This window comes from Danio rerio, chromosome 4, assembly GCF_052040795.2.
Source record: "Danio rerio strain M-AB ecotype USA chromosome 4, GRCz13ab, whole genome shotgun sequence".
Lineage (NCBI taxonomy): Eukaryota > Metazoa > Chordata > Actinopteri > Cypriniformes > Danionidae > Danio > Danio rerio.
The window spans coordinates 71153952-71166451 of NC_141024.2; the positions used below are offsets into that span (position 1 = coordinate 71153952).

A 12500-nucleotide genomic window follows, 5' to 3' on the forward strand; every position below is an offset into this window, starting at 1 on the left:
GAGGGGTGAGAAGGGTGCGCGACGATGCCTATTTGAGGACCGGGAGGGAGATGCGAGATTACCGGGAGATTATCACTTGTTTGCGAGCATCCGGAGATTCACGAAACTTCCCGCCCTACTCTTAATTCTCTCTTCATATAGCCGTATGGCTATTACATATCCATAAAACACTGTGATATAACCGCGCTCGGATCGTATCGCTTTCTCACTGCAATCAATCCGCTCCAGAGTTCGTTTCAATCGAGCCGAGACCACCTCATTCAAGCGATCTCGGAACGATTGATTTGGCGCGGATCAGAGAGGGATTGGTGGTTTCACATATGCCAAACGAACCGCGCTAACTGGGCAAACAAGACCGGTTCCGAAACAAAAGTGTAGGTGTGAAAGCACCCTTATACAACTTAATAACTTTAGCTTAAGACAGATGTTGTAAATGTCAGTCAGAATGTGATGTTTAATTGATATGACAGAAAATAAACTTCTGTTTTGTGTCTTGATTTAGATTGGCCTTATGTAATCTCACTGGTCAGAGCTGTGAAAGTTTGGCTTCGGCTCTACACACAGCAAACTCCCAACTAAGAGAGCTGGACCTGAGTAACAATGACCTGCAGGATTCAGGAGTGAAGTTGATTTCTGCCGGACTGAAGAGTCCACAATGTCAACTTAACGTACTGAGGTATAAAAAAAACACTATATAAACTAATATACTTATATAAACTAATTAATTGCCAATTAATTTGGGAATTGATTCATCAAGGGTAATTGTTTGTCACCAGTAGTTTAATTCTGCTCATTAAGAATTTCTATAGCGCTTTTACAATGTAGATCGTGTCAAAGCAGCTTAACATAGAAGCTCTAGTAATTTGAAACTGTGTCAGTCCAGTCAGTCAGAGTCCCAAAAGTGTCCAAACCAATTCCAAGTCCCAACAGTCCACAGGTCCTGAACCATGCAAGCCAATGGCGACAGTGGTGAGGAACAAACTTCACCAATTGGCGAAAGTGAAGGAAGAAACCTAGAGACAAACCAGACTTAGTTGTGCACGACCATTTCTCCTCTGGCCAAACTTCTTGTGCAGAGCTGCAGTCCAGGAGCTGAGGCTGGAGAACGCTGGACATCCATTGTGTGAGTAGGTCATCGGCTGATGCACAGACTGGCCCACAGGATCAATGCGGAGACTCAGGGGGTCACTGGGGTCACATGCTCTCCACCCCTCCATGACCACCATAGCATCTGCTCAGGATACGGCCTGGTCCAAGGTTATGGAGACCTCTAGAAGTCTTCTATGGTTGGCATCATTTCTTTACAAAACTGTGTCACATCAATGGCGCTGCTCAATCTCTAGAGGCCTCGGGATGAGTATCCCAAGGTGGAAATAGAAAACAAAGTAAATCCTGTCCAAACCCATACATAAATTCACAAACGTCGACTGAAAAGAACTGTAAATCAAACATTAGGAAAACTAGTCCCATCCAAATAAGTCTTAAGTTCATCTGTTTTTTTTATTGTTTTTCTAATTGACCTTGAGTCTGGAAATAAATGATCCTGCAAACACACACACACAAATGCTAATGAAGAAGCCCTGGTTCATAATAATGTACATTAGAGAAAATGGAGTGGAGTCGGTTGTTAACTGCACATGTCATTGCGTAAAACTAGTATCTGATTGGCAAACTAATCTGAGCTGTGTTTGCAGATTGTCTGGCTGTATGGTGACAGAGGAAGGCTGTGGATTTCTGTCTTCAGCTCTGACTTCAAACCCCTCACACCTGAGAGAGCTGGATCTGAGCTACAATCATCCAGGAGATTCAGGAGTCAAGCTGCTCTCTGAACAACTGGAGGATCCAAACTACACCCTGGACAGACTCAAGTATGTTTTCACAATATTTAATGATGATGACCTTTGTAACGGTGGTCTCACACACACACACACACACACACAAAAAAAATTTAAATTAATAATTTCTCAGGTTGGATTCAAACCCGGGTCTCCCGTATGGCAGGTGAGATTTCCACCACTGAACCACCGAAGCCGCTGTTACAGCAGTGCGTCTGGTTATATCTCCCTCTAACGCAGTTACCCTCGGACAAAAAAAAATTATATATTATATATATATAACATACATATATTAACAAATTTTACACATGATTTCGGGTGCCAGACAAGTTTTAAACCTTGCCACAAATAAATCTAACTGTATAATTAATTACCCAGGATAGCGAAAACAAAACTTATACAAGACCCTCCGTTACATACAGTAACATAGAACCATACGAAATAAGAACAAGAAAATCGGATTCCACTTAGAAAGATTTAATGAACTAATTTCAATGGCAAATACAACTACAAGTAACAACAATACCAAAAAATAAATATTTATATAGTCAATATCCTACAATCATTTTAAGTAACCCAAAACAAGATTCCCCTCAAAAAACAACAACAAATACACCAAGAAACAAATAAACAAAACTTTTCAATTTTCTCAAATATCTAATTAAATGAAAATAAAGGGAGGTTGGGTGGAGAATGTATGTATGTAAGTGTATGAGTGAAACTGACCCAAGAGGCTTGCAGTGGTGGTGTCAGGAGGTTACACGTCAGCAGTTCACTGGCTGGCAGGTGACTTGGCAGAACGGACAGAAATGATGAACAGGCAGCCGTTTTCGGAGGTGTCCTAACACATCGCTTCTGTATTGTCACACCTTTGAGAACCAGTGATGTTCTTGCTGTAAGGCTAACCACTGGGCCACCGTGCCACCCATCTAGGAAAGGAGGAGGAGTAGGGGTGGAACGGGGGATTCTTTAAAACAAAGATAACTGTGATGTGGAACTTAGGGTATTTATAGTGGCTAAGGAATCGTCTGATTGGTGAATCATACATTGAATAATGAGGGACCGGCTGTGATCAATCATAAGCATGTGATCCTCATTAGTTTATAAATAAACTTCACTTATCACTAGGGTTTCTGTTCATTACGTGCTGTAAACATACTTGACAGTTTATTTATGTTTTCATGCTAATCCTGCTAAAGCAGAACTAGCCGCCATCTGTGAATTAATATCAAAATGACGCATCTTGCTGACGTTATCTTTAATTCGAGTTCACAGGTCGGATGTCTGACTTCTAGCAGAATTCTAGATGTCAATTCCAAGTAGGAAACTCCCAATTCTTAATTGTCTAGAATGCTGCATATATTAACATACGGCAATGACACGTCTAATCATCACTTTGTTATGCTTACTGGTACTTCGGTAGCACATGGCTCCAAAATACGGCGGTGCCTCTGTAGTTATTCACGCTGCCTCGTTCGCTTGTCTATACGCATCTTTGCAATGACTTAACGTAAGTTATTCGCACTTGACGCTTCATCCATGTCTGGCGTGAACGCAGCATACCAGATACTGTTTACCAGCAAGATGACAGTGCCAACTAGTGGCCTAACATACGTAGTACATTATTTAGGTGGTTTTCGTGGATACGTGTAATCAATTTAACAATCCTTTAAGGCTCTCTGTGCAAGTTAGGTTTATAAACAGAAGTTGATGGAAAACATGTCTTTGAATATTTAGTAAGGTGTGCAGAATGTGACACTTTTTTTAATGTTTGTTTTATAGTTTGGAAAACGGAGGAGAGTTCAGGATCACAGCTGGACTACACAAATGTATGTCTCCCACACACACTTGTACAGCTATCTTTGTGGGGTCTTCCCATGGATGTAATGATTTCTGTACTGTAGAGACTCTATATTCAGTACTTATCCCCCAACCTTAGCTGTAAACTCAACCTTCTCCAGAACCAAGCTGCGTTTTTATATTTTCAAAATATTTCATTCTTATGAGCTGTTTTCCTCATGGGACCCAAAAAAATGTCCCCACAAGATTCAATATTACTGGTATAGCTATATTTGAGGAAACGTTTGGTTTCAACCGAGGTTTGCAGACGAGCATCTCTGAATGCATCGAACCTTGAGACAGATAGGCTACAGCAGCAGAAGACCACACCAGGTGCCACTCCTGTCAGCTAAGAACAGGAAACTGAGGCTACAATTCACACAGGCTCACCAAAATTGGACAATACAATTTGGAAAAAGGTTGCCTGATCTGATGAGTTTCCATTTCTGCTGCCACATTTGGATGGTCGGGTCAGAATTTAACGTCAACACCATGAAAGCATGAATCCATCCTGCCTTGTATCAACGGTTCAGGCTGGTGGTGGTGGTTACGATTTAAATAAGTTGTCTAGGGAGAATAAATGTAACACTTATAATATTAAATTATTACTGAGTAGATGGATGGAAAATGTACCAGGACACAAACTTTACAATCAATTCGTTTATTCCTCTTACGAGGATAAGAAAGATGAAGCCAACACATTAGAGGCTTACATGTGTGCGCTTTGTACAATGTATATATGTAAATAAAAAAAACAAATACAATCAAACCAAAAGTTTCAGCGGAAAAGGAACTAGAGTGGCGCCAAAGCAAAGAACTAAACAAAACCAAAAGCCACCTAAACTAGAATACAAGATCCCCCTCTAAACTTACTAATAAAAATCAAACTGTGAAAAAGAATCCGAAATCTTCAGCGTTTGCGACACCACACATAAACTCCCTGAAATAATAAGCAAAAATACAAAATGCGGCGCTCACCCACTTACCTAGTGTTTCTAAACATTGAAGTTACCTACGGGCAAAATGTATGTCGCGCGACTTAGTAACCTATTCCCTTTTCCCCAAAAAGGAATGATAAACTCTTTAACCATGACCTAATTTACATCGACGTACAGTTATTCAGAAACACAGAACAAAGCATACAGTATGATAAGAAGCGAGCGAACACAAACCAACACACATAGCACTCTGTAAAACAAGTCCGCGGAACGAAGTCTAATTGGTCCACGAGGAAACGCCCTAATGAGGAGTGACAGGCTCAGGATCCAATCAGCAGGTACCTAGCAGAGAGAAAATAGCAGAACAAAAGGTGATAGGGCGAGACAAAGAGCGAAAGACAGACAAGGAGATGCGAAGGGAGACAAGCAAAACAGAGAGGGAGAAGGCACAAAAATACAAACTCCCAAGGACCGGAACACACACTTTGAACCCATTCGTTCCAATTAAGCATCATGTCAACGCCACAGCCTACCTGAGTATTGTTTCTGACCATGTCCATCCCTTTATGACCAGAGTGTACCCATCTTCTGATGGCCACCTCCAGCAGGATAACATTATAGATGTGCAGCCGACAAATCTGCCGCAACTGCGTGATGTTATCATGTCAATATGGAGCAATATCTCTGAGGAATATTTCCAGTACTTTGTTGAATCTATGCCACGAAGGATTAAGGCAGTTCTGAAGGCAAAAGGGGGTCCAACCCAGTACTAGTAAGGCTATGCTTGTGGGGACATTTGTTCCTTGCAATGTAAACATAGTCATAAATGCCTATTTTCTTCTGTTTTTAGATTTCCATTTTCTGACACTGGATCCAAACACTGCGAACACCAATCTCGCTCTGTCTGAGGGGAACAGAAAGGCCACATATGTGGAAGAGAGTCAGCCGTATCCGGATCATCCTGAGAGATTTGACAAGCGTCCTCATGTCCTGTCTAGAGAAGCACTGCCTGGACGCTGCTACTGGGAGACTGAATGGACTGGACAGGCTGACATAGCCATCACATACGCAGGAATAGGCAGGAAAGGAAAGGACGCTGACTGTGTGTTTGGATTCAATGATAACTCCTGGTGCCTGATCTGCTCTGACGACACATTTGGTCTTTGGTACGGTTACAAGCACATCGACACGCGTGTGTTTGCAGGCTCCTGTAAGAGAGTAGGAGTGTATGCGGACGAGTCGGCTGGTTCTGTGTCGTTCTACAGTGTCTCTGACACACATACACTCACACATATATACACATTCACCTCTACGTTCACTGAACCGCTCTATGCTGGATTCGGGTTCATGGTTCATGACTTGAACTCCACAGTGACTCTTAGTCCGATGAACAAACCTGTAAGTAACAACACAGAAGTCACACAATAAGAAGTCTACACCAGGGGTGGCCAACCCTGTTCCTGGAGAGCCACCTTCCTGCAGATTTCAGTTGCTACCCATATCAAACACACCTGCCGGTAATTATCATGTGGAGGTCCTAATTAATTGGTTCAGGTGTGTTTGATATGGGTAGCAACTGAAATCTGCAGGAAGGTGGCTCTCCAGAAACAGGGTTGGCCACCCCTGGTCTACACTGACTCACTTATGGACAGCATGGTGGCTAAGTGGTTAGCACTGTTGCTTCACAGCAAGAAGGTCACTGGTTCAAGTCCCGGCTGGACCAGTTGGCATTTCGTTGTGGAGTTTGCATGTTCTCTCTGTTCGCGTGGGTTTCCTCCACAGTCTAAAAAACATGCACTATAGGTGAACTGGATGATTTGGATGAACTAAATTGGCTGTAGTGTATGAGTGTGTGCAGGAGCGGATTGGCTGAAGGGAGCCATGATTCTTTATCTCCTCACAAAATCTAACTTCAATAACAAAGTCCAAACAACAACGGGAAAATTAACTTGAGTTGATTCTCTCAGAGGAAATTTGGCAAGACATTATAATAAGGGCCGGAGCAAGCTGAACTGCCGCTCTAGGCAAAGGACGATCATGCCGCCCTCAACCCGAATGTGAAAACCGAAGTGACCAGTTATCAAATTGAATGTCGCGGACATAACTGAGGATGCGGGTGTTGAGGGAGGTGTCGCGGACGCCACCCTCTCTATTCTGCCACCCTAGGCGGTCGCCTAGGTCACCTCTATGGACACGCCGGCCCTGATTATAAATAAGATTCACACAACTTCAATTTGTTTGAGGCATACAATTATTCAGTTTAAAGTGCTCCATCGCCTACATTGGACAGAAGCAAAATTTTCGCCAACTATAAATCCCTTATGTAATAGATGTGAAGTAGAGATACACAGACACACACACACACACACACGTTTTGCTCCTGTTCAAAAATGACCAAGTTCGGGCAATTATTATTTAGTTTCTTTTCAAAGGTTTTGCATGCATTAATTGACCCTTGCCCTATTATAGGAAAATTTGGTTTAATTACAGATCCCAGTTTAAACTAGTGATGGGAAGTTCGGATCATTTTACTGACTCGGATCTTTGAGTCTCGTTCATCAAGATGAACGAATCTTTTTTCGAGTCATTTCGTTCATTTGGTTCAATTTTCCAAAACATTATTAAAATGTTACGAATTGCTTCCAAACACATCTACAACTAGCCCAAAAGGTTGATCACACGACAAATAAGTCATAAATAGAATATAAGAAGGAGAAAACAATAATTCAATGTTTACCTGCTCTTCTGTCTATGAAGGTATTTTTGTCTCTTTGCTCAGCTCACCTCTTCATGTCTTCAAATGTCAGGGGTTCATTCACGTTACACTGACAGTCACATATAATCTTAATCAATGCACAGTCTTAGCCGATAGGAGCCATGATCATTCGTTGTTTATGTGACAGAATGACTCAAACCCGAGGACTCGAGAAATAAACAGTTCAATTCTTTTTCCGGCTCTAAACGCGTTTGATTGGCCCTTGATGAACGAGTGACTCAGACCCGATAGAGGACTCGAGAGGTGAGCGGATCAATTCTTTTTCCGGCTCTAACCGCGTATGATTGGCTTCTGCCAATGTGATGAAGACTTGAATTTAATGATACTACTTGCACAAATGTGCGCACGCGCGGATGAACGAATCACTCCCTGAGAGGACTCGTAGTTCCCGAGTCATATTGAAGAATCGTTCATGAACGACCCATCACTAGTTTAGACAATAATACCAAAATTATGATTTCTTTTTCATCATTATTTGCTAGACGGCTTATTCTGCGCAAATGGAAAGACAAATTTCCTCCAACGTTTAATCATTGGATTATGTACCATTTTACAATGGAGAAGATTCGGTACTTGAATCCTGGCTCGACGACATTTCCCTACCCCCCCTCTCTCTCTCCCACTTCGCTTCCTGTCTCAATACTGTCCTTTCTAATAAAGGCAAAAAGCCCAAAAATAAGTCACAGAGAGTTGAAACAAATATTTTAATCCCAGATTATTAGCTAAAACGTTCTGTGGACCTGTATACATGTTATTATAGAAACATTCGGTTGGCAGTGAAAACCGCAGTCCTACATTGAGGTGGGCCTCAAATTCACTGGGCACACAGTTCTGTCCAAACATCTTAAAAAAAGATGCTTTTCATCAAAAAGCTGAATCAAAAAGTTACGACTTGCCATGAGATTGTGTTGGACTTACACATAACGAACAAAAATGTGCAATGCATAAAACAGGAAAGCAATGAAATATAGAACTTGGGTAAAGAATGGCAACATTCACTCAGTTCAGTTCAGTTTTATCCACTTTAGGTTCACATTTTTCAAGGAGACATAAAAACCTGTATGACCAGTCCTGCTGAGCCCAGCAGTCTGCATGGTCAGCCATGTTCTGAATCTGTTGTGGATGCTGTGGATGAAACACTCTACCTACAAAATCTTGCCCTTATGTATCTTAAATTTCAAAGTAAGTTGTTGTTATCAGCCAGTACCATACAGACCATTACTGAAGACTTTCAAAACACCCATGAAATTGGTCTATCACATTCCTTTATGATCCCAAGGAAGAAAATGGAAGAACTTGGAATCCAAGAGGCTACTGCAAGCAACATTATTTATGAGATTAAGAGAGCAGATCTTCTTAATATTTACAACAGAAGCATTAAGAGCACAGACCAAGAAAGGAAATCTATGTTGAGCCTGTGCCTTTTCTTTTGGGCAGTGACGAGTATGATTATTTTAATCCGTGAGTCACTGTCCACACCATTCAAAAGTGATTCTGTAAGAGTGCAATATGTTGCTACATGTTTTCAACTAGCTACTGAAAATTTGGAGCGAGATTTAATGGTAATGAACTGTTGAAAACAGAACCTTCCTTCCATGATAATGCATCAAGATGCCTTTGAGGTTGTGAATCCACTTGGTTCAGGGGGGAAAACCACAAGGTTTTAGCCATTTACATGATCCTGACGGACATTTTGCCTTGCAATAGATCCACAGTAGATCACAATCAACTCGTCCTTCTGTGTAGGGAGAAGGATTTTGAATACTTTGGCATGAAGAACGTTTTCGAACCATTGATCAATGATCTCAAACCTTTGTAGGACAAGGGTATATTGACAAATGATGACAGAGTTGTAAGGATCTTTAGTTGCCAGACAACTTGGATTCACATTGCATTGGTGGAATTGTCGAAAACTTTAATCAGACAAGCCATTTCTGCCGTTACTGTGAGATGGACAGAAATTAATTTATGAATGAACCATTCACATGTGGAGGTCCAAGACCGAATCTTGCCATCTTAAGTCAAGCAATGTCCAAACTCGGTCTTGGAGGGCCGGTGTCCTGCAAAGTCAACCCCAATCAGACACACCTGGCCTAGCTAATCAAGCTCTTACTAGGCTTTCTAGAAACATCCTGCAAGTGTGTTGCTAAAATCTGAAGGACACCTGCCCTCCAGGACCGAGCTTGGACACCCCTGTCTTAAGTCATTTGAAAGCTTTACACACCACTGATACTGTCCCAGCATGTGGCATCAAGATGGACTCTCCTTCTATTAACCAGCTTAATTAGCTTCATGTCTGCCAGCCAGGTCTTTCTCCATGTATGGGACATGACCTGTTTGAGGTTCTTGTGTCTTATGACCTTGCCTTGTTCATTGGTCACTTGGTTCAGAAGCACTTTACCTACTTACAATTAAACGGATGTAAAAACCAGTTCAGTTATCAAGGAAACGATGCCAGCAGCAAACCATGTCTCCTGATAGTGGACGATCAAGTGAGCAGGCAGTTCAGATATTGAAGTTGTCTCTTCTATTTGTGGGTGGCAGAATGAATTACGGCAACTCATTCTGCAGCTGAGAGAGATTGTGGCGCTTGTCTGTGCACCAGCTATTACAACAGGCCAAGTGACTTCTGAAAGTCCTCATGGAAGAATATGTGCTTAGTTGTCGAAGGCTATTCAAGACCCAAGCGTCACTATTTGTGCCGTTATCCAGAGCTTACTCTTCACTTCGGCCCACTTCTACACCTTTAGACACTACGGTTTGAGAGCAAACACGCTTTCTTCAAGCAGTGTGCCAGGAAACTACACAACTTTACAAATATTTGCAAGACACTTGCAGAAAGACACCAACTGTTGCAAGCCTATTTGAGTGAAGGCAGTCTCTTCCGTTCTGCATGTTGAGAGAGGTGAAGTGATTACAATGACAAGATCAGAGCATCAAGACTGATCAAGATTTTGAGTCACAGTCTGCAACTGCCTGCAATGAGGTCACAGTGAAAGGCACAGCATACCGAAAGGCATGTGTGTTTTGCTTAAGAGTATTGATGAAGAACTTGCTTTTGGAAAATTAATCTTATCATTGTTCTTAATACGTCTATGCAGTTTGTGACTCAGTGTCACAAGGGGTCTACTGTGACTTAAGAGGATTATGTCTGCATAAAGCAGGAGGACTTGCTGGACTATTATCCTCTTCCGTTGTACAAAGTGCTTGACATATCACTAATTGCTATCCACTATTCTTTTCCAGAACCAGTTTGAGCTGGCACGTAAAAGGTAGTTGGAATTGTCGAGACAAGAAAAACAAACTGCTTAGGAGTAAATTGATATAAAAGATTATTGGCAAACTAATCATAGTTTAATACCACTTTTTTAAGGTCAATACTATTATTCCTCCTAAGCAGTTCTACAATGACTTGCCTAAGTGCCCTAACTTGCCTATTGTATTTTGCACACTATAAGGCAAACAAAAGAGCCTTAAATTAGTCAAAAAATGATAATCTGGTGCGCCTTATGTGTGAACTAAGTTCCAAACCATGTGAAAACGTTGTGTGACTTTGGTGAGCATTTCACTTGATTGACTGTCGAAGCATTTTCCTCGGACACAGGAACGTTTATAGTGTTTTATAAACATGAATATCTTTATAATGATATAATAAATTATGATTATGTGTATATTCATTCGTTCATTGTCCTTCAGTTTGGTCACTATTTCCAGTGTTCGCCATTTATGTGTATATATTATATAAATTATGAATAACCGTATTTATGTATAATCATATATGTAGCAGGGCAGTAAATTACTTGCTGTTTTTTTCTTTGCATTTTAACTTTGTAAAATATAAAATCATGCGTCTCCTCTTGGTTTGTCTCATTTTGTGAGTCGATTGACAGTTGTTTGCTTCCCCTGCTTTGCCAGCCACGCCCACTCCTGCCTCTGCTCACTGTGCTCCACGCCCATCTTGAAGCATTTTTCCATCTTGAAACATCATACTGAAAGGGGTGGGGAGTGTTCATGAACCTTTAAGATCTGAACCCAAAAGAAGCTACCAGTAGGCATGGCCAACCATCACGATTTTGCCATTGCACCACCCTAGGAAAGGCAACAAAGGGCAAAGATGCCCTTGTTTTGTGTTCCCAGGGCAGAGCGATGACACGCTAACAAAATGGCAACAGCACAATTAAGTGCACACAGCATGCCATAATCACCTGATAATTGTAAGTAATAATTCCAAAAAGCAAATGACTGTGTAAAGCCACATAAAACAAGACAAAAATACGATGTATGTGCCGAGTTCAGCAGCTAATCAGCCGGAATCAGCTGAGGTGAAGTGACGGCGACCAGCAAGACCTAGCTGTCACTCAAGTGGCCACGCCACTAATTATGCAAACTTAATATAACCTAATGTAAAGGAAACGGTAAACAATGGCAAACTGCATTTCATTTTTTACTGCTGTAAAGTTGGCCATTTTAAAAGTGGGATCAATAGAAATCTGCTCTATTATGGAGCCAGGACTAGCGGAATTTCGATGCACTGCAGTTTCAGTTACTTCCGTATTAGCTTCACGAGGGAGAACGGGAGGTCTTTCCCCACATTTATTTATACCAAAAGGTAAATATAAATCTTGTAGACTTCAAAGTGTCATGACTGTCTGTGTTCACCAGATGCCACCGTAGTTAACCAGCACTCTCAGCGAACTACAGTGGTAAAAGAACTACAATTCCATACATCCCACATGCAATACACCCGGTATCACTTACACTGATTGGCCACTCACAGCTGTTTCCGTTTCCTGTTGATTTCCTGGAATATTTATACAACCATTCACCCATTGATTGTTACTGCGTCGTTTGTTTTTCTTGTCTTCATTGCCTTAGTAAATCTTGTTATAGTGAGTTTGTTGTTCCTGAGCCTTGTTCCTGATCCTGATTCCTGCCTTAGTTTTTTGTTATGTTGTTTATTTGTTACTTTGTTATTTTGAACTTCGGACACCTTGTTTTTCGGTTTGCTGCACGATCTATTTAATAAATCTGCACTTGGTTCCAACACCTTTTGTTCCCGTTTCAACCTCGTAACACAAAGCTTGCTTTGTATCTGCAAGATTTTCCACAATA

The 12500-nt window shown here is 41.4% G+C and overlaps 1 protein-coding gene across 2 annotated transcripts in view; it reads left to right on the plus strand.

Annotated features, from left to right (window-relative positions):
- The window catches only part of LOC100005516 (NLR family CARD domain-containing protein 3), a 28945-nt gene extending 17697 nt beyond the window's left edge, over positions 1 to 11248 (plus strand). For both annotated transcript variants that reach the window (XM_088650201.1, XM_087249792.1), the window contains 4 exons: positions 503 to 676; positions 1695 to 1868; positions 3618 to 3664; positions 5463 to 11248. In XM_088650201.1, coding sequence (XP_088506327.1) covers positions 503 to 676; positions 1695 to 1868; positions 3618 to 3664; positions 5463 to 6040 — 973 coding nt within the window. In that variant the 3' untranslated portion in view covers positions 6041 to 11248. The remainder of the gene's footprint in view (positions 1 to 502; positions 677 to 1694; positions 1869 to 3617; positions 3665 to 5462) is intronic.
- The last annotated feature ends 1252 nt before the right edge of the window (positions 11249 to 12500 follow it).